Source organism: Bubalus kerabau, chromosome 10 (genome assembly GCF_029407905.1).
Source record: "Bubalus kerabau isolate K-KA32 ecotype Philippines breed swamp buffalo chromosome 10, PCC_UOA_SB_1v2, whole genome shotgun sequence".
NCBI lineage: Eukaryota > Metazoa > Chordata > Mammalia > Artiodactyla > Bovidae > Bubalus > Bubalus kerabau.
This window is the reverse complement of record NC_073633.1, coordinates 88,235,111-88,258,409: the sequence shown is the minus strand read 5'-3', so window position 1 is coordinate 88,258,409 and position 23,299 is coordinate 88,235,111. Positions and strand designations below refer to the sequence as shown.

At 43.1% G+C, this 23,299-nt stretch overlaps 1 protein-coding gene across 48 annotated transcripts in view; it reads right to left on the bottom strand.

The window, feature by feature from the left end:
- The window catches only part of SIPA1L1 (signal induced proliferation associated 1 like 1), a 512,605-nt gene that overhangs the window by 23,191 nt on the left and 466,115 nt on the right, over window positions 1–23,299 (bottom strand). For 46 of the 48 annotated variants that reach the window (XM_055538504.1, XM_055538534.1, XM_055538533.1 and 43 more), the window contains 4 exons: window positions 21,364–21,488; window positions 18,986–19,048; window positions 18,425–18,543; window positions 14,419–14,861 (listed from right to left, as the gene is read on the bottom strand). In XM_055538504.1, the coding sequence (XP_055394479.1) occupies window positions 14,419–14,861; window positions 18,425–18,543; window positions 18,986–19,048; window positions 21,364–21,488 (750 nt within the window). The remainder of the gene's footprint in view (window positions 1–14,418; window positions 14,862–18,424; window positions 18,544–18,985; window positions 19,049–21,363; window positions 21,489–23,299) is intronic. The other 2 variants (XM_055538546.1, XM_055538547.1) reach the window with 1 other exon arrangement.

The window sequence follows — 23,299 nt, the reverse complement described above, 5'->3', positions numbered from 1 at the left end:
TCTGTCCTGCACTATATAAATTAAATTACAACCATAATCTCTCTGAGAAGCATTTAATAAGTTGCTGTACTAGATGATAAACTCTTTGAAGGCAGGGATATCTTTGTAAATATATTTAACACTGCCGGAATGCAAAAGACTCCCAGTAATACTAATTGCACAGAGGGATTCTCTTTAGTACCTACAGAGCACACTATATATTTAATTTCTTTATCTTGTTTATAGTCTGCCTGACTGCAAAGATGGCAGACTAGTGTCTCAAAAAAAAAGTGTCTTATTGGAGTCTGGATGCCAGTGTCTTTAACAGAATAGAGGTGGGGGTGTGAGGAAGTAAAGTAAAAAGATCATTAATCTTACAAATCTCCTGGAATGGCCAGCCTTGGGGAGAGGATGTGTTCATTCTTCTTATAGCCATTCACAAGTGGACAGGGTCAGGACAGTCTGCCCCTGTTTAAATGTAAATTCCACGAGGGCTGACATTTTTGTTTGGTTTGCTCACTATTATATCTGTTTGGGGAATAGTCCCTGACCATTATAGATACTCAATATTTGTTTAAGGAAACTGTTGAATAAACCACAAACTAGTCATCCGTTTTAAATACATGGGATATTTTTGCATAAAGATAGTGTATTTTACTTACTATTTAAAACTAGATGTTGTTTTATTTTTACTCTACAGAGTATGTATCTGTTTATAAGTGTATTATTAAAAGGATAACAGCTTAATTATCCAGAGACCCTGATTATTGGTTTTATTTGGGACCACAGGCCCTGATTATTGGTTTTATTTGTGAACAGGACAACTGACACTAGCTCCCAGGTATGAAATGCCAGCACACTTTTGTTCACTAATGGTTATAATTAGGGACTGCCCTACTTTACAATTGATTAGATTTGGGAACAACGGTAAAAGCAAGAACAACTGATGCACTGGTGGGTCTTCCTTAACTACGTACAACTCACAGCATGAAGGTGAACACTTTAGTTCATTCGTCCCCTAATTCGTCATCACAGGAGGATCACTTGGAAGCCTTAAAAATACACATTCTTAGGCCTTAATTCACAGCAAACTGTGGAAAATTCTTCAAGAGATGGGAATACCAGACCACCTGACCTGCCTCTTGAGAAATCTATGCAGATCAAGAAGCAACAGTTAGAACTGGCCATGGAACAACAGACTGGTTCCAAATTGGGAAAGGAGTACGTCAAGGCTGTATATTGTCGCTTTGCTTATTTAACTTATATGCAGAGTACACCATGAGAAAAGCTGGACTGGATGAAGCACAAGCTGGAATCAAGATTGCTGGGAGAAACATCAATAACCTCAGATATGTAGATGACACCACCATTATGGCAGAAAGGGAAGAAGAACTAAAGAGCCTCTTGATGAAAGTGAAAGAGGAGAGTGAAAAAGTAGGCTTAAAACTCAACATTCAGAAAACGAAGATCATGGCATCTGGTCCCATCACTTCATGGCAAATAGATGGGGAAACAATGGAAACAGTGACAGACTTTATTTTCTTGGACTCCAAAATGACTGTAGATGGTGACTGCAGCCATGAAATTAAAAGACCCCTGCTCCTTGGAAGTAAAGTCATGACCAAGCTAGACAGCATATTAAAAAGCAGAGACATTACTTTGCCAACAGAGGTCCATAGAGCCAAAACATTGGTTTTTCCAGTAGTCATGTATGGATGTGAAAGTTGGACTATAAAGAAAGCTGAGCCCCGAAGAATTGACACTTTTGAACTGTGGTGTTGAAGAAGACTCTTGAGAGTCCCCTGGACAGCAAGGAGATCCAACCAGTCCATCCTAAAGGAAACCAGTCCTGAATATTCATTGGAAGGACTGATGTTGAAGCTGAAACTCCAATTCTTTGGTTACTTGATGCAAAGAACTGACTCACTGGAAAAGACCCTGATGCTGGGAAAGATTCAAGGCGGGAGGAGAAGGGGATGACAGAAGATGAGATAGTTGGATGGTATCACCGACTCAATGGACATGAGTCTGAGTAAGCTCTGGGAGTTGGTGATGGACAGGGAAGCCTGGCCTGCTGCAGTCCATGGGGTTGCAAAGAGTTGGACACAACAGAGTGAAATGAACTGAGGCCCTAATTCCAAAGATTTTAATATAACAGAATTGGGGTGATGCCTGAGTTGTGTTTGTTGGCAAAAATCTCCCCCAAGTGTGCACCCCCATTGAGAACTGCTCAAATCCAGCTGAATTATCATATTATGACTTCATCAAAATCCAGCTTCACACAGTCAAGATCAAGAGGGGAAAGGCACCCAAATAGTGTTTCTGCAGCCGTGAACTTTGGCCTTCTGCAAGTGTGGATATTAATGATGATTCCTTGGCTCATGTCCCATCTCACTGAACCCCAGAAATGTGTATTTTAACAACCCCCAAAGGACATCCATGTTCCAAAGAGCTAAAGAACAAGTCCATTAGCCCACAATTCTCTTCCTACTCTACAATGGGTTGTCTCCTCCCTCATCTGTGGCCCCCTCTCCAGGTCCAGCTGTGTGTGTGTGGGGGGGGTGGGTGGGGGGGTGGTGGTGGGACTCCTTGAAGTGGACCAACCCTTCTGGCCTTGAACCACTCAGAGGGACCTGCCTCCACACACTTCCCCAAGTAATCTAAAGTGGCTTTAATTACAAACAACTGAAATGAAGCTGTCAGCTTCATACTTTCAAAGTGGAACTGTGTGGCCGAGCTGTTTCATTTTCCTGGAGATTTCATATTAATTCAATATGCTGCAATCTAGTTGTACCCACGGCAAATTAGATCTCTCCCCAGCAACTGTGTAAGAAGGTAATGAACCAATAATATGGAATAAGAAGAGAAGATATATTAAAAGTGTTAAGTGCAGTATCTACTGTTTTTCTGTCTGTAGAAAAACGTGAGTCTAGCTGTATGGCTAAACTGGAAAAAGTGAAAATGAAAGTCACTCAATCATGTCCGACTCTTTGCAACCCTATGGACTATAGAGTTCAAGGAATTCTCCAGGCCAGAATACTGGAGTGAGTAGCCTTTCCCTTCTCCAGGGGATCTTCCCAACCCAGGGATCAAACCCAGGTCTCTCGCACTACAGGTGGATCCTTTACCAGCTGAGCCACAAGGGAAGCTCAAGAATACTGGAGTGGGTGGCCTATCCATTCTCCAGCAGATCTTCCTGACCCAGAAATCAAAGTGGGGTCTCCTGCACTGCAGGCGGATTCTTTACCAACTGAGCTATCAGAGAAGCCCAAGAATTTAGTCAGGGTGCTCTTGGATTACACATGAAGAGACACTAGCTTTCTTTCTTACATGAAGTATAGGGCATTTTCCCTTTCTTAAAAATGGACCAACATTTGATTTATTTGGTCATTCTAGGACATGAATTAAAATTTTTTTTTCGATTGATATAGTTGATTTAAAATGCTGTGTTAGTTCAAGTGTCCATCAAAGTGATTCATATACATATGTATCTTCTTTTTTAGGTTCTTTTACACTATAAGGTATTACAAGATATTGACTAGAGTTCCCCGTGCTATATAGAATGTCCTTGTTTATCTAGCTTATATATAGTAGTGAATTAATCCCAAACTCCTAACTTATCCCTCCCCACCCTTTCCCCTTTGGTAACTATAATATTATTTTCTTGTCTGTGAGTCTCTTTCTGTTTTATAAGTAAGTTCACTAGTAGCATTTTTAAAGATTGCACATATAAGTGATATCATATAATATTTGTCTTTCTCTGTCAGACTGACTTCACTTAGTATGATCATAGGTCCATCCATGTTGCTGCAAATGGCATTATTTCATTTTCTTTTTATGGCTGAGTAATATCCAATTGTGTAATATACCACATCTTTATGCATGCCTTTGTCAGTGGACATTTAGGGTGCCTCATGTCTTGGCTGGTGTAAACAGTGCTACCATGAACTAGTGTGCACAGGACATGAATTCTGAAACGGAAGAGAGGACACACACATGCAAGATTCGTCTCATAAAGAGAGGAGAAGAGGCAACGGGGTGTCGGAGAATCTGAGTCTGAATCTGTCCAAACTTCTCATCTTGACCAGCTGCTCAAAGGAAACCATGAACAAATGTGCTGCAACCTGGCTATTCCCATTCCCAGCTGCGGTCAAACTTGACAGGAGACAATGCTAGATGACTCGTTTCCAAAACGGGCACCAGATACGGTGCTGCCACCCTGCAGAGGAGGAGCTACATCTGCTTGTTGATCTTGGGAAGGGATGACCCCCACAGGACAGGGTACCCTGCAGGTTAGGAGTCAATGCCCCAGCTGATGAAGCTAAGAGGGCCTGGGAAACAGTTCTGCGATTTCTGGGTCATGAACGAGGCCACCACCTCCTACAGAAAACATCTGCCCCCCACTCTGTACCACTGAGAGGTGCCGAAGAAAACACTTGGAGTCCCCTACTATCCACGCATGACAGAGAGGGATGGATTTTATAGAGCCTGGGAAGGTATTTTCAGGAGGGGGAGAGCAGCAATTAGTCACTTGTCAAGCGGCTGTGGCAAGATCTGCCCAAAGGCTGGAAGCTGATCAGGTTTCCTGTGATTACTTGCACAGATAACAAACAATCTTTTGGGTGACAGATAACGTGGAGGATAACGATTAGGGGAGGACTCCCCTCACTGGGTGCAGCACTAGCCAATTCTGTCTGATACTGGCCCTGCACTTTAGGAGGGCTCCGAAGACACTAATTATAAAGGACTGAGGAGAAAAGAAGTGCAGCAGGAATGATGAAGCTGGCAAAGGGGATATCCAAGTGACTGCTGTAAAGAAAACTGTTCACCTATAGGAGGGAAATAGTGAATAAGGGCAAGAACACATGGACACATAAGGCACTGGGAAATGACTGGTTAGGCCTACCCAGCAGAAGAGACCTCAGGGGTCATGGTGGACCTCAAACTGAATAAGTCTACAATGCTGAGCTAGTTAATAGGGAGCTGCTAAGTCACGTCAGTCGTGTCCAACTCTGTGCAACCCCATAGACGGCAGCCCACCAGGCTCCCCCGTCCCTGGGATTCTCCAGGCATGAACACTGGAGTGGACTGCCATTTCCTTCTCCAATGCATGAAAGTGAAAAGTGAAAGTGAAGTCACTCAGTCATGTCTGACTGTTAGTGACCCCATGGACTGCAGCCCACCAGGCTCCTCCGTCCATGGGATTTTCCAGGCAGGAGTACTGGAGTGGGGTGCCATCGCCATCTCTGAATAGGGAGCTAACAAGATGTAACTATGAATATTATCATTTTATTAGGCACAGCTGAGAAGAGTATAATGTCCAGAATTGGCATCTAAAAAGGATAAAGAAAAAGCAGGAAACTCAAGGAGCAAAGTTTCTTGGGAGATACATGTTTACTGAAGGAAAAGTAGCAAAGATAAGTACACTCAGTGATAGAAAGCTCTTTAAGAAGGAAATGACAGAAAACCTTTCGTCTTAAAAGTACATCTACAATTTGCAATACCTTTGATAACCTTTTTTTTTTTTTTTAAACCCTCAACAAACACAGAAACAATCATTTAGTAAGGGGCTGCTGCTGCTGCTAAGTCGCTTCAGTTGTGTCCGACTCTGTGTGATCCCAGAGATGGCAGCCCACCAGGCTCCCCCGTCCCTGGGATTCTCCAGGCAAGAACACTGGAGTGGGTTGCCATTTCCTTCTCCAATGCATGAAAGTGAAAACTGAAAGTGAAGTCGCTTGGTCGTGTCCAACTCCTAGCGACGCCATGGACTGCAGCCCACCAGGCTCCTCCGTCCCTGGGACGGACTAGGTATTAATTAGTTACAGATAGGTGGCAGTAGTGGTAAAGAGTCTGCCTGCCAGTTCAGGAGTCCCAAGAGATATGGGCTCAATCCCTGGGTTGGGAAGATCCCCTGGAGAAGGGAATGGAAACCCACTCCAGTATTCTTGCCTGTAAAATCCCATGGACAGAGGAGCCTGGCAGGCTGCTGTCCATGGAGGTCATGAAGAGTCGGACATGACTGAGCAAATGAGCATAAGCATCTAAGGGACAAGGTTGGTGAAACAGGACTGCCAAAGGCCCTATGGCTGGTCAATGACAGAACTGAGCCTTGAACCTGAATCTCAGGATCCAAATCTATTTCCCCTACATTTCTCTCTGGACTTGCCTGGAGGTGAAGGGCTATTACCAGATATACGGTGTTACATTATTTTTGAACTGTTTCTTATTGGCACAAATATGTTTCATAATCTAAGACTTGAAAAATTTTCATCTTTAGAAAAGACAGCTCAGAAAAACCTGCAGCCAGAGGAATTTCAGATAGGCAGATACAGGGCAAAATTTTGACGAGTGAGGGGACTGACAGATTACTCTGAAAGATTATGGAATTTCTCTCCTTACTAAGAATGACCTCTGCATCAAGAAATCTGGTATCTGGGGCTTGATGAGAGCTCTCATTTTCTCAATGTTGAAATTTCAGCCACAGTAGTTCTGATTTTCACAGTCTTTGAGGTGAGCCGAATATTACCAATGTTCTGGCTAAAATAATCACCCACTCTCTTAAGCTTTCATAAGAAATGGAAATGGGGCAAGATAGGCCAGATCACCTGGAGTTCTGATGTGTCGAAGCAAAATAAAATAGAACCCTGATGTTCACAGTGTGTGGGACCGTAAAGCAACAATTATCAAAGAAAACGATTCATAAACATGATAAGTAGAGCCAACTACCTGTTGGAGAGGAGTTCTGGGGAATTTTAGAGCCTTCATGTAAAAGTCTAAGTCCGTTAAACTTAGAAAAATAATTCAGTCTGACTCTAAGAAAAAAATGTAGGAGACATTAATTGTTAGTAATTTAAAAAGATTCCAGGCAGAAGAGATTTAAGAGGGAAACATTACAGATAAAGACAACAGAATAATCTCTAAACAAAGAAGGAAGGCCCATTTTTCACCCAGGGTGCCAAAGAAGGCAGAAAACAAAATTTAAACTCGTAAGCTCTAACACAGCACACACAGGCACTCATACCTAGATTGTTACTATGCTAGGGTAACCTGAGGCATTTCTTAATCTTCCATGTTAACTGAGTATAAGAAGTCCTTCTTTACCCTACTCTCAAGAAACATACACCCTTTCTGGCATGAATAGTTAACTTATTAGGTCAACCAGAAGAAGAAACCCATTCGTGGAATTAAACTGTACTAACATCTGTGGGCACTGGCCTTTAATCACTGGCTCTAGGGAAGGTAAGACACCAACTTATATCCAGATTTTGAATGATATTTGTAGATAAGCTGTTATCAAGGATCCCCATGTTATATTCTGCAGGATAAAAAATCTTATGTAGAAGTGACTTTACTGAAGAACTCATGCCATACAAGGACTTTATGGTCACTCTTAAATACGCACTTACATATAAAAGCACTGAAGCTCTGGGCAGATACTGACACGTCTATACGATAAGCTTTGGAACGTGGTAATCGTTTTCCAGAGGAGTCAGGAGTTTAGGATTTGTCCTATCTTCAAACTGGTTTATTTGTAAGGACCTTGAGACATCAGGAAAAAGTGCTAAGACTAAGGAAGAAATTAATCCTATTTGCTCATCAAAATGTACTGAGCATCCATAATGCTGGTGCACTGAGCACCTATCTTTTATGCTCATAGGATAGTGGGGCACATACTATGCAAAGGTGCTTAGAATGAACACACTGGGTAAGAAATCCTCTTATAGGAGGGCAGTATAAATGTGTATGTGAGATGGCCAAGAGGTACTTGAAAAGATGCTCCACATCTTTCACTTTTCCTTCCTTATTCATGCTCAATCATGTCCAACTCTTTGCAACCCCATAGACTGTAACTCGCCAGGCTCCTCTCTCTTTGGAATTTTCCAGGCAAGCATACTGGAGTGGGTTGCCATTTCCTCCTCCAAGGGATCTTCCCTACTCAGGGACAGAACCTGAAACTTTTGCATTCGCAGGTGGATTCTTTACCAACTGAGCCACCTACGAAGCCCAATTAATTGTTAAAGAAATGCAAATGAAAATGGTCAGAATGGCCATCATCAAAAAACTTACAAACAATAAATGCTGGAAAGGGTGTGGAGAAAAGGGAACTCTCTTGCACTTTGGTGGGAATGTAAATTGATACAGCCATTTTAGAGAACAGGATGGAGTTCCTTAAAAAATTAAAAACAGAACTTAAAAATATAACCCAGCAATCGCACTACTGGCATTTGCCCTGAGAAAATCATAATTCAAAAGACACATATCCCCCAACGTTCACTGTAGCACTATTTACAACAGCCAGGACATGGAAACAACCCGTGTCTACTGACAGATGAATGAATAAGTAAGATGCGGACTTTTTTTCCTGGGCTCCAAAATCACTGCAGATGGTGACTGCAGACAGGAAATTAAAAGACCCTTGCTCTTTGGAAGAAAAGCTATGATCAACCTAGACAGCATATTAAAAAGCAGAGATATTACTTTGCCGACAAAGGTCTATCTAGTCAAAGTTATGGTTTTTCTAGTAGTCATGTATGGATGTGAGAGTTGGACCATAAAGAAAGATGAGTGCTGAAGAATTGGTGCTTTTGAACTGTGGTGTTGGAGATTCTTGAGAGTCCTGAATATGCATTGGAAGGACCGATGCTGAAGCTGAAGCTCCAATACTTTGGCCACCTGATGCAAAGAGCTGACTTGTTTGAAAAGACCCTGATGCTGGGAAAGACTGAAGGCAGGAGAAGGGGATAACAGAGGATGAGATGGTTGGATGGCATCACCAACCTGATGGACATGAGTTTGAGTAAACTCTGGGGGTTGGTGATCGACAGGGAGACCTGGCATGCTGCAGTCCATGGGGTCACAAAGTGTTGGATATGACTGAGTGACTGAACGAAACATGTTATACAATGGAATATTACTCAGCCATAAAAAGAACTGAAATGAAATTGGGTCATTTGTAGAGATGTGGATGGACCTAGAGTTGGTCATGCAGAGTGAAGTAACCCAGAAAGAGTAAAACAATTTATTGTATATTAATATATGCATGTGGAATCAAGAAAAATGGAAGATGACTCTAGTTCCAGGGTAGGAATAGAGACACGGAAGTAGATAATGTATGCGTGGACACAGCAGGGAAGCAGAGAGTGGGATGAACTGGCAGATGAGGTTGACATGTATACGCTGTGCTGTGCTCAGTCAAATCTGACTCTTTGCGATCCCAAGGACTGTAGCCCTCCAAGATACTCTGTCAACAGGATTTCCAGGCAAGAATACTGGAGTGAGTTGCCATCCCCTTTCTCCAGGGGATCTTCCTGACCCAGGGATCGAATCTGTGTCTCCTGCATTGATAGGCAGATTCTTTACTGCTGAGCCACCTGGGAAGCCCATATATATACCACCATGTGTAGAACAGATAGCAGGTGGAAGCAGTGGTATAGCACAGGGAGCTCAGTTCTCTGTGATGACCTAAGTGGGTGGGATTGGGGGTGTGGGAAGGAGGTCTAAGAGGCAGGGGAATATATGTATACAAAGAACTGATTCATTCTGTTGTATAGGAGAAACTAACAAAACATTGTGAAGCAATTATACCCCAATTAAAAAAACAAAAACAAAAACTTTGAATTTGTAGTTAATAAACCTTCCGGTGCCTCTCCCCAAATGTATATGTGATCACATGTTGTTTTTCAGTCACATAGTCGTGTCCGACTCTGGGACTCCATGGACTGCAGCACACCAGGCTTCCCTGTCCCTCACTATCTCCCTGAAGTTTGCCCAGGTTCGTGTCCATTGCATCGATGATGCCATCCAGCCATCTCTTCCTTTAACGATCTCTTCTCCTACACTCAATCTTTCCCAGCACCAAGGACTTTTCCAATGAGTCAGCTGTTCGCATCAGATGACCAAAGTACCGGAGCTTCAGCTTCAGCATCAGTTCTTCCAACAAGTATTCAGGGTTGATTTCCCTTAAGACTGACAGGTTTGACCTCCCCACTGTCCAAGGGACTTTCAGGAGTCTTCCCCAGCAACAAAGTTCAAAGGCATCAATTCTTTGGTGCTCTGCTTTCTTTACAGTCCAGCTCTCATAATCATATGTGACCACTGGGAAGACCACGGCCTTGACTATACGGACCTTTGTTGGCAGAATAATGTCTGCTTTTCAATATACTGACTAGGTTTGTCATCGTTTTCCTGCCAAGAGGCAACTGTCCTCTGATCTCATGGTTTCGGCCACCGTCCTCAGTGATTTTGGATCCCAAGAAGAGGAAATCTGTCGCTACTTCCACCTTTTCCCCTTCTATTTGAAATGCAGTAATGGGGCTGGATGCCATGATTTTAGTTTTTTAATATTTAGTCTTAACCCGGCTTTTTCATTCCTCCTTCACCCTCATCAAGAGACTCTGTAGCTCCTCTTCGCTTTCTCTCATTAGAGTGGTATCATCTGCATATCTGAGATTGTTGATGTTTCTCCCACCTATCTTGATTCCAGCTTGTAACTCATCCAGCCCGGCATTTCTCATGATGTGCTCCGCATATAGGTTAAACAAACAGGGTGACCACAGACAGCCTCCTTTCTCAATCTTGAACCAATCAGTTGTTCCATACAGGGTTCGAACTGTTGCTTCTTGACCTGCATACAGTTTCTCAGGAGACAGGTAAGAGGGACTGGTATTCCCATCTCTTTAAGAGCTTTCCACAGTTTGTTATGATCCACACAGTCAAAGGCTTTAATGTAGTCGACGAAACAGCAGCAGAAGATTTTCTGGAATTCCCTTGCTTTCTCTATGATTCAGCAAATGTTGGCAATTTGATCTCTGATTCCTGTCTTTTCTAAACCCAGCTTGGATGCTTAGACATCTGGAAGTTCTTGGTTGGCATAATGCTGAAGCCTAACATGCAAGATGTTAAGCATGACCTTACTAGTATTCCTGTGGCCACTGCTGGGTCTTCCAGATTTGCTGACATAGTGCGTGCAACACCTTGATGGCATCATCCTTTAGGGTTCTGAACAGCTCTATTGGAATTCTATTGCATCTGCTAGCTTTATTAACCAGAGAAGGCAATGGCACCCCACTCCAGTACTCTTGCCTGGAAAATCCCATGGATGGAGGAGCATGGAAGGCTGCAGTCCATGGGGTCACTGAGGGTTGGACATGACTGAGCGACTTCACTTTCACTTTTCACTTTCATGCATTGGAGAAGGAAATGGCAACCCACTCCAGTGTTCTTGCCTGGAGAATCCCAGGGACGGGGGAGCCTGGTGGACTGCCGTCTATGGGGTCGCACAGAGTCGAACACGACTGAAGCGACTTAGCAGCAGCAGCAGCTTTATTAACAGCAGTGCTTCCTAAGGCCCACTGACTTCACACCCCAGAATGTCCGGCTCTGGGTGACACACCACCCACCCCAAGTGGATACTAATTGGCGTGAGGGCTCTGAGGGGGTCTATGGGAAGCAGGACAGCTGGTAATAAGGGGTGGGGAACAGAAGTCTGGACACTCAAAACAGGTCAGGTCAGGATGCTACAAATGAGATGTGTGTGCAAGTCCAAGGTGGGGTTTTTAACTTTTTTTTTTTTTTTTTGCCACACTGTGGAGCATTTGGGATATTCGTTCCCCAACCAGGGATGGAATCCCCCTACAGTGGAAGCACAGAGTCTTAACCACTGGACTGCCAGGGAATTCCCTTTAGCTTTATAATATGTGGTCATGAACTTAGTTCTGCCATCAGCAGTGGCCGGTGGTCAGCAGGATGCGAGTTCTGTGAACTAAGGAAGTCTTCGGTCACCACACAAATAGACACTGCCTACTTCCAAGACCAGAACTCTAAGACAAAGTGAACCCAGCTGATAAGAGTATACTAAAATTGAAACTATCTTCACCTTTCCTATGATCACCACGGATCATTTTTCTGAGTGGTTTAAGACCTGTAAGTGAAACACCCATTACAAAAACAAATTTCATTTTAAAAGATCTCTCCCTAAATTTCCAAGCTTTCATAGACAATGTATATTCTAGCAGTAACACTTAAGAGCAATTAATAGACTTTTTAATTGTAGAAAGCTTTCAATGTGTATGGCTCCTCTCAATGACATCCAGATAGAATAACCCTATGTAATTACCAACCTACGTTATAAGCAGTTCTCATGGGAGGGCCACACAAAACCTGCACAACCATCAACAGGCAGACTGGAGGACAGAGGCAGTAGGAACACAGCCCAGGCAGAAATGTGCAGTGGAGCTTAATCACTGTAATTTAGATTTTGTCACCAAGTCCCAGGTACAAGCTCTTTTATACACTGTCAAGAGATCTCCACATTAATTGCTGTTCCTGTCTTCCGAGGACACAAACACCCTAATTTGCAGTGATTTTCGTTTCTCGAGCAATGTGCATTTGGTGGCTAAGTCCCCCCTTTCCTCCAGAAAAGGAAGTCTGCTAAAGCTCTGATTATCCAGCTCCCTCTGCCAAGATCAACAAACTGGAGTCACAAAGCATCCGTATTTACCAGAGTCGCAAATGAATGTGACTCAACCTACCGGTGGGTGGGAAGCCCTGCCATCCTCCCTGAAAGGCCACATTCTTCCCAAGCAACCTTGACTTTCAACAGAAGAGCTATTTCTAAATGATGATTTCAATGATTTCTGCATGGTCAGTTGGAAGCAGAAAATGTGGCTAATCCTTTAAGACCCTCAGGCAGCCGCAGTCAGCACATTCAGACAATGCTAACCCAGGTGCCGTCTTTCCAGAGGGTGCTTCGTACCTCCCCTCGGATTTGGTAGATCTGTTAGATCGGACAGCCCACGTTCTATGCTTTGGCTTCAGAGGCCCAGCACTTTTTAACTTTATTCCAGAGCAATGCCATTCTAGACAAGACCTGTGACTTTCTCCTGCCATCCAATTAGATCAGAGATACATTCCTCAGATGGAGAACTACTTCAAAAAAGACATTCTCTTTTCAGAATGAAGAACTGAAAACCAAATCTAGGAGTCAAGGTAAACCTGAAAACCACAGAGGAACTATTGTGAACTGAAAAATGTTCTGAGTCAGTGCACAGGCTGTGCTTAAAGAGGCAGTGGGTGTGCTAGAAACAGCAAGCCAGTCACATAACTGAGTCAAGTGATTCTACATCTACATTATATTAGCTTGGTATTTGATGCCTGGCTTTCTGTTTTCCAAACACTTCCTTAATCCATCTGTACCAAACATTCTATTTTCTGAATTATGGACAGGAAATTGGATACATGTTACCCAAGAATACTGAGATGACTTTCCCAATTGCTTTTCTGCTTAGGGGGCCATGCAGTTTCCAGGCCTGTCACCATCTCTTTTTATTACTGCAACGTGGTAGTGGTAAACAGAGATAAAACTCAGGAAATGCTTCATACCATCAATGTTTTAAAAGATGGGAAGTGTGTGCATCTTATCAGTAACAATACAGACAACGGGAGAAGTTGACTATTTAACTGATCAAGTGAAACAAATCCAAATTAAGTCAAGGAGGTCCTCTCTCCTGAAGATTACCTGGGGTTTACTGACAGATTATGTGCCTGGATTCCCACTGGAAAAGCAAAACTAAACTCAACTTCTCTGATGCTTTTCTTTAGGGCGTAAGAGTAAAAGAGGACTGGAAGATGCCAAGGTTAGATGCTATCACACAAGCTGATCATGACGGACAACAAAAGAAGGTAAAAGGAGAAACCACCACGAGATTAACAGGCCCCCAAAGACAGTGACGAGTGTTTCCTCCCTAAAAGGACGAATAGCTTGTCATAGTTTGGACTGTAGGCTCAAACGCCAAAGAGGAAATGAAAAACAGTATTTATCCTATCAGCGTGATCACCGAGGATACAGGGGAACGTGTACCTTTCTATTCTGAAAGGTAGATGCGCTGTGTCTAATTTTAGCCATGATTTCCTGTTGGACACCCCTTGCCCTCAACACATCACTGTCAGGAGCCAATTACTGAAAACAGATTGCTGTGCAAACACTGGATAAGCGATGTCCTCTGATAGAGAGTGTTAAGGATGCGTCCAGCATCAAACATGATATGCCCTGTTAGTCTTGGAAAAGACCCCTTCCTTTCAAAAATATGGTCCAGATTGTCTTACGTCTTCAATAGACTGTCTCATTCTACATTCTCTATCACTAGCAGGAAGCCACAGGACAAAATTCTCCTCTCAGTCTGGTATACAGTTAGGCACATTTTTATAAAATCAAATACAGCTACAAAAAAACAGATGTGCAAACCTTTCTCAGTTTAAAATAATGTACTAGGATAGTAGAAATAAAGGATTTGGATGGTAAATAAATATATAAAAATTAACCACCATTGTGCAAAAGGCAGCCCCCCTGCTCCTTTTTAAAAAAAATATACTCTTGATGGAAGGAAAATGAGAAGAGGCCAGAAACTGGATGCAGGAGGCGGGAGTGGGAGGGGCGGTTACCTGGTGTGGGAAGCAGCATCATTGATACTGAACGTGGGGTTCTCCCTGGTCAGAGGGCTCGAGCCGGCCTGGCTCTTGGTGTGGATGTCCAAGCTCAGGGAGGACTCGGTTTTCCGGTCCAGGCCGTGGCTCTCTGCCTCTAAAGTCCGATCTGCCATGGAGATGACTTCACTGGAACTGTGCCACAGCGGGGCCACTTTCTCCTTGCCCGGCCCCGAGCGCGGCGACGAGGTGGCCGCCCCCAGGGAGGCCGTGCTGCCGTGGCTGGGGCCGTACGAGGTGGTGTCGATGCCGCTGTCCGCGGAGGTGCCCTGCAGGTAGTTGTAGCTGTTGAGCTCGGCCTCGGTGCGGTCCCCGTCGTACCACTTCTCGTCGCTGTGGGCGCTCGACGCGTTGCTGGACAGGGTGTTGCTGCTGGAGTGGCTCGAGTAGTGGCTGTCGGACTGCAAGGAAAGCAGGGTTCCTTAACGACAGGCTGGGCTTCTTGAAGAGCAGGAAACAAATACCGGGGGAATGACTCTGAAATGTGTCTTCCTAGGGGGTTCGAGAGACACAAAAACGCCTCTATGATGACTAAAAGCAAGGCGGGGGTACCTGGAAAAACCTATTCAGAAGATTTCACGGCAGGACGTGCTGGACACTTTGCTGTTTTAGAATCCACTTTTCATTATTTAGTTTGCTTAGCTTATGCTGAAGCAACTATAGCATCGAAGGAGTCTTAATCAGGAAAAAAATACCCCTAAACTGACATTGGAGGTGTGCTTAGTCGCTCAGTCATATCCGACTCCTGGTGACCCTGGGGACTGCAGCCCGCCAGCCTCCTCTGCCCATGGGGTTCTCCAGGCAAGAACACTGGAGTGCGTTCCCACTTCTCCAGGGGATCCTCCCGACCCAGGGATGGAATCTGCAGGTGGAACTTTACCATCTGTGTCGCCAGCGAAGTCAAAACTGTCATTAGAGTCTTCTAATAGCTCAGTCTTAAAACAGAAAGCGATACTTCCAAGGGGCTTTTAACTAGAAAGACCGTATTGATCAGAGTAAACAGAAGGCAGAATATAAGACTTTTTCTTAGAAAGAAAAGATATCTTTTCTTTCTTCATATAGCATCTATTTAGGAGACAGCTTTTCTAAGGAATGCTAAGAGGTAAAATTTATACAGATGTGTTGAGAAACTAGATATCCACATACAAGAAAGAATGAAGTTGGGTTTTTACCTCATAGAAAAATAAACTCAAAAAGGTCAAAGACCTAAGTGTCAGGGCTAAAACTATAGAACTCTTAGAAGAAAATATAGGTATACATCTCCATAGATTATGTATACAAATTAGGTATACAAACGATTGGACTATGCAATGGTTTCTGAAATAGGACACCAAAAGTAAAAAAAAAAAAAAAAAAAAGAAGAGAAAATAGGTAAACTGGGCTTCATCAAAATTAAAAACTTCCGTGCTTCAAATAACCCAATAAAAAATGGGCAAGGGATTTGAATAGTCATTCATCCAAAGAAGATATACAAATGGTCAACAAGCATATGAAAAGATGCTCAGTATCATTAGTCATTAGGGAAATGCAAATCAAAACCACAATGAAGTAACACTTCATACACACTAGAATAAAGGCAGACAATAAGGATGGTGGGCATTGTTGGTAGGATGTAAAACAGGGCAGTGGCTTTGGGAAAACAGCTGCAATTATATACTCAAGGGAAATGAAAACCTATGTCAACAAGAAAAACTTCCACATGAATTTTAAAGCAGCATTATTCTTGACAGCCAAAAAAGTAGACATCGCTCACATGTCTATCAATGGATGAAAAAATGTTGTTATATCCATACAACGGCATATTATTCAGTCATAAAAAGATGCGAAGTACTAACACATGCTCCAACAGATGAACCTTGAAAACATGCTGAGTGAAAGAAGCCAGACACAGAAGGCCACACACTATATGATTCCATTCATATGAAATGTCAAAATGTGGACATTCTGTGGCACATCTGCAGGGACAGAAAGTAAGTTCGTGGTTGTCAATGGCTTGGAGGGTATGGAAGAGTTAGGTTTTCTTTTCAGGGTGATGAAAATGTTCTGGAGTTAAATCATGGTGCTGGTTGCACAACTGTGTGACTATACCAAACACCATGCAATAGTACACTTTAAATGTGTGAATGTTTCGATACGTGAATAATGTGAATCATATCTCAATTTTAAAAAATGTGGGCAGAATGCTTGTTGGATAGTGGCTTGGTTGCTCAGAAAGATTTTACAGTTTATCAAAGATATATGATTTCAAAGGATATCTGAGTAAAACAGTATTTAAATTAGAGGGCTGAAAGTTCAGATACTTGGTGGACATTTAGAGAAAAGAAGAGGAAAGACGTGTGTGTTTCTTTACTGGCTGCGGGAAGGGGGCTGGAGGAGGACAAACCTCAAAGTGAAAGATCTCCCCTTGCAAAAGGATTTCCCAGTTACTTCACTGGTGCTACTCTAGTTTCTCTCCATACCTACTTGCATGACAAGGCCATCATTTAATTTGCCCAGTTGCTACAGGGCAGAACCCCTGTAGCACCTGGACCTGGGCTATAGAATTTTGCTAACCCCAGGCCACGTATGGTGACTGGGCACTTAAAATGGGGCCAGTCCACATTCAGATGTGTTGAGAGTGTAGAGTATGTGACAGATTTATATGTAGACATAACTCAAACCACATTTGGAACTTTAAGTGCTCTAGCCAAATTTTAGAAAAAGAAACAGGAGAAATTAACTTTGAGAATATTTTTTATCTAACCAAATCTAGCCAAAATAGTATTTGACCATGTAATCAATATAAAAAGTGTTCATGAAGAAGGGGAAACTGACAGACGGACTAGGGTAATCTTGCATTTACAAATGGAACTGTGACAGCATCGCATTTCATCGGTAAATCTCTCTTCCACAGCCCAGTGCAGGATGCTTGCTCATGAACCTGTGAGGTCTACACTTCAAAACTCATTTCAATTAAAAAAAAAATTGAGCCCCCTCATTAAATCAGTGACTATTAAATTCAGTTATGCCCTCATTCTATACAATGACATAAATATAAACATACACATTCCAGTGAACAGACAGACCAAGGAAATCCACTGCATTTCAAGAGGGAGGAAATGAGTCTCTTATTCCCAATTCTACCTGCAAGTGATGGGGGACTGTGTATAATTATGGTAAAGAGACAACAATCAGTGCAGCCCTGGAAGGAAAGAGAAGCGGTAGGGCGAGTTGTCAGGACGCTGTCTGTCTCCTTGATTGATGTTCCAACCATTCATATCTCATGCTGGCAACTGTGTAAGCAAATAAAATCTTAATCAAGTACATTTCTATTCCAGACACTAGGATTGTCTGTGATTGTATCACATGGCCTTCCATCCAAATCCGTGGAGGTAGCAGGTGCATCCCGACGAGGAATTTCAATTTAATCTCAAAACAAGCTTAAGACCAGGCTTCCCAGGTGGCTAAGGAGTAAAGAATCCGCCTGCATTGCAAGAGACTCCGGTTCAATTCCTGGGTCAGGAAGATGCCCTGGAGATGGAAATGGCACCCTCTCTAGTATTCTTGTCTGGGAAATCCCCTGGACAGAGGAGCTTGGCAGGCTACAGTCCATGGGGTCACGAAGAGTCATACACAACTTAGCAACTAAACAACAACAAAAAGCTTAAGGCCATTGCAGTAGAAATTTCAGGGCTATGGCAGCCAGTGCCCACTTTCTATTAGGATGAGTTCCCCTCTGACACTGTGGAAGAATAAGAGAGCAGACTGGTACCATTTTCACTTTGCAAGAAAGGCACAGGGCTGGGAATCTACCATTTTTATTTGTTGTTGTTGTTCAGTCTCTCAGTTGTGTCCAACTCTGTGACTCATGGACTGCAGCACACCAGGCCTCTCTGTCCCTCACCACCTCCCAAAGTCTCCCCAAGTTCCTGTCCATTGCAGCAGTTTTTATTGCACCATTTTTATTACTTTATAGTTAACTTACGTGCCCTTGTTTGTTTGGAGACAAATGGACCACCGGATCCTGACGCATTAATCTCCCACTGGGGCTCTCTCGGAAAGCTGGCAGTACCTTGGATACCGCTGGGAGGTGGCAGGTCGGCTCTGGAACACAGCACAGGACATCACGGTGCAGGCACTAAACAGACGCGGGCACAGGCTGACAAATGCGGACGGCTTGCCCCCGCACCTCTCAGTTCACTGGCCAGCAAACTCGGAATTTCAGCGGGAAGCTTGTCGAGAGTTTGCACGATAGACAGCATGTCAAGAGCTAAGTGGCTGATGGGTGAAGCTTGCAGCTGGTGACAGTGTGTGACACCATACACATGAGCAGAGCCAAGTGCCACCAAACCAGAGGCCATGAACAATGCGGCAAAGTCAGGAGTCAATTTTCGGCTTGGGGAGGCAGGGAAGTCTTGAATATATGGATCAAATTTACGAAATCCATTCATTGCAAAGTGTGGCTAACCTCCCTTGGTCTACGTTACCTAGACAGGCATGGATGCAATCGCGTGTTACTTACCATGACACTTTGGACATATTTTACCTGTATATTCATGCTGCTCGAGGACAAAAGAATTGAATTCCTGAGGTCCTCTATAACTGTAAGCTAAGCACAACAGAAAAGACACACAGCGACTAGTTTACTTAAAACAATTGCTTCCTGTTGGATTCCGCTGGCGTTCAGGATGGGGCTGTTCCGAAAGTGAAAGGTAAGCGACTTCGCCTCTTTAACACACCCAAGAGCTGATGGCAACAATCGTGCAACCCCATTCCTAACGCGCACAGGACTGAGCAGTGTACTCTTTGACTCTCAACCGTGTCCAAAAGTGGAGAGGCAGGAAAAACAAACTGAGATGAGTGAGCCAATTCAACAAGCTAAGCTCTGGGTCTCCCCTGGGAATCAGCTTATCATCTGCTGATGGACAAAGACGGGGAGAGCCTGGCTAAAGAATCTGCTTGACATTTTCAACCAGTGACCTGAAGGTCGTTAGAGAATTGTGTTCTTACAAATTGAGTGCAGGAAGGTCAGTCCCTTGTCCACAAAATACAGTGCACTGAGGAATGAGAACATAACAATTATTTGTCTTGATTTCTCCCTAGCATGGTTTGTGTCAGCTAAGCCCCAGATTCCTTCTGAAGTGCCAGGCAGAAAGGGCTGGGTTATCCTTCTGGGATGATAGAATATCAAAAGTTATAAAAATTTATTTGAACATTTTCTTTGTAGCCTTAGATTTTGAATCGAGAAAGGTCTTGGTTTTAAAAAAAAAAACAAAAGGCTTCTCTGGCAGGCTCTAGGAGTATCTTCTTTTTTTAAAAGAAAAGATATAAGCTTACTAAAAGGATGAACCAATGTGTTAAAAAGATTCACCAGTATTCATTTCAGAACCTTATCTATGAAGTGTGAGATGCCACCAAACTAAAGTGGATACAAGGGGAAAAAAAAGACTAGAGGAAGGTTTATGCGAAAGAATGACTATGGGCCTAGGACGAACCTTGTAATTACCCTCTCCAGTCCCAAGATACTGTTTCGTTCCCTGTACGACTTCACATGAGTGGGAAGCGTGACCCTGAACAGTGCACTAAGGCCCGCTGGCAGCTTTGTTCAAAGCCTGCAACTAGGAGCCGAAAAAAGCTGCTAAAGTCATGCTGAAGGAGGGATCCTGTTCACATGTGTCGTTACCATCTCAACGGTATCAAAACATATGGGATTCGAAACGTTCTGTCAAGAGCGGAACAGTGGATCCGAATATGCTCAGGTTTTCGGTGGGGGGTGGGGAGTGGGACGAGAGTAGGGAATGACAGATGGCTTCAATAACAAGGCGCACGTCGCACTGAAGGGGTGGAACAAAGCCTATCTTCAGAACCTGAGGATTTTGCTTCTCTTCTTCAACTCCTGTCTTAATTGAATGCATCTCCACTCCCTTCCCTGTTCGTGGGTTTTTAGAGTCCCAGCATGGACCCTACCTCTGCACTGAGGATGCCCTTCCCCGCCAGGTATGGAAACGTGGGCACAGTCACTAAAACAGAACCAAAGGATGTGTTTGCAGAGAGGATAAAACGATGAGGTCTTTGCAGTGAACACTGATCTGTTTTCAGCCCTGAAATTTATTTTTTTATTCCACCTTGATAGGAAAGCTACTAGATAGAGGCAAAGGGGGAAAACCCTTTTTAACAGTCTGGATTCAAGTCCCTGATGTATCAACTGTGTTGATACTAAATCCCTGGCGCTACTGTGTTGAAACTCAATCCTGTTTCATGGCAAAATGTTATTGTATCAACTAGTATTTAGATGTCATCAGAGAACTGTGTAGAGAGACAGGGATAGGGAAAGGGCCATGTGCCAAAAACCCAAAGGAAGGCTCACTCATGCAAATCTTTTTCCCTTCCAGCTGGTTTTATCCTAAGACGTTTCCTTAGCTGACAGCTTCATAGCAGAGTAGGGGGAATAAAAAGCCTATAAGGGAAGAAAGGCATCCTTAAGAGGTGACTAGAGAACAATTATATCTCTTACCCATTTTGTACACAGCTTTTAAATTTTTTAAAACTCAATATTAAGAATATCAACTAATCTCCCAGGGCCTTTATACTAGGCAAAAACAAAGAGATAAATAAACAAGGCGGGGGAGGGAGACAGCACATAAGTGTCTTAGTACTCTGGCATTTCAACCTTGGTGCTGAAAATAATTCCTATGTACTTTCTGTCTTCAAAGTCAGGGTCACTGATGAATAGAATTCCTTGACTTTTCTCTCAGGTCTTAATTGCTGCTTTGACTTATACACACATTAACAGACTTAATGATCACTCCTATTTATGACCCAGGGCTGTACTAGAGAAGAGAATGCACCGATGACATCAGCCAGGGTAGCCAAAGTCACGTGGGTATAAAAGCACCTTGCTTATTGTAGAAATTAGTTACTTACCCATCTGGTCAGCGATGCTGTCTTCACTTCTTTGCCAGCTGGGTGTGGATTTCCCGCTGCCACCAATGTCTGATTGGGTGTTCTGCCTGTCGATGGAGGCGGGGGATCTGCGGCTGATTCCAAACCTGGGGGGATTTCCCCAAAGGCAAAGACAACGTCAGGGACCTCGCCCATACAGGAAGGCAGTCCTGGGTGTAACGCACTGAGCTCTAATGATAGGGTCTACCAGCTTTGCTCACAGGTCTGGACTCAGTCTCGTGCATGCATACATGGATGCCAAACTGTGGATGTTGTGGTCGGGATACATCCCTCTGTTCAGCAGAGTATGTATCTAAGTATGTAAACTGTGAACAAGGGCAAGAGTCATTAGCACTGAGCCAACCTAAAATAGACACGGTAAAAAACCAAAGCCTTCTAGCCCTTGTGTAGTAAGCTCTGACGCTCGTTCACAGCCAGAAGAAAAACGTCACTGGCCTAGTGTTCCTTCTGTGTGTTGTCCAACTGGCACATTCCAGCGGTTTCTCCTAACTCAGTAATCTGCTACATCACTAAGGCACTCATTCTTGGAACAAGTATTTTCTGAAGCTCTTACTCTAAGGTCTGAAAGACAAAGATTGCTATCATTTACATTACATAGGGACCACTTTCCAGACGTATAAATTTCAAACTGCCTTTGGAAGAGCACTTTGGAAGTGGGTGAGCTGGCATATGTAAAGGCAAACGTCTATTTCTGGAAAGAACATTTATCTATTTAACGAGCCCATTTTACTAATAACTTTTCCTATGTAGAATAATAATATAATATATGCTTAATTAAAGTATATGCCTTGATTAGTTAATATCAGCAAAGTAAACGCCGACAGAGTCCAGGAAAAAGGGCCAGGGTATAATACTCAAAGATTCACATGGAAATTTACAAATCTGTCTGTGGGTACTAATGAACTTATAAGTAATCGATACAGTAAATCACAAAACAGGACCTGAATTAACTGATGTGTGTGACAGGTGTCTTTGTTACAAACTGATAAATGTGTGGGGAGAACCACCAATCGGGGTGTTGCAAAGAGAAGGAGATTAGGAGGAGGAAGATCAGCAGCTGAGTTCAGCTTCCCCACCCAGAGTCACTCAAGTTCTGTCTTTATTTATTTTTAAAAATGGCAACTCTCATAAGGATCCAGGGAGAAAAACTTATATAAAAGCCTCTGCAATGTAGGGGAGGCTATGAAATATTTTAGTAAAACTCCTACTTTAATATCTCCCTTGTTACTTTTTGCACAAACGACAGTTATTTACAACCTTAACTCATAAGCATCACTGAACAGTTACCTCCATTATTAAAAACAAATGAAAAGTTGAATTGATGAAAATTTCAATGAAAGGGCTCATCAAAAAAAAAAAAAAAAGAATTCACTAATTATGATCTCTGTCACTTCCTAAATCGGGTCCTTGTTTAAAAGAACCGTGAATATCCTCCAGTTGGCTCCAATGATCCAATTTTAAGTACACTAATTTTTTTTTTTCAAGAAGGCACAGAGATCAAAGAAAGAAGTGAATTGGAATCTTAGTTTTACTTTTTGGTAGCAGCAGAAACCCAAGACAACTTTTTAAACCTCTATAAACGGAAAGCCAAATGCTTTTCTGGCTGTCTGCTTTTAAAGAAATGATAAAGTAAGCCTGTCTGTCTTTCAACTCTGCCTTGAAAAAAGCTCCACCCAATGAACTTTTGGTCTTAGTTCTCACACACAAGCCTCTTTCACTCTGTGCCAGGCCATCAGGGCTGCGAAGGCCCCATCCTTGAGGAGCTCAGACAAAACCTGTTCTAACTTTACACTGTGCCTCTTTTTGAAGAACCTAATTGTCTCTTTGTTTGGAGGAGCACTTTATAATACTCTAGGAGTCACAGTTCCGATGTGAAGGAGTTTTTAAGTAATCATTC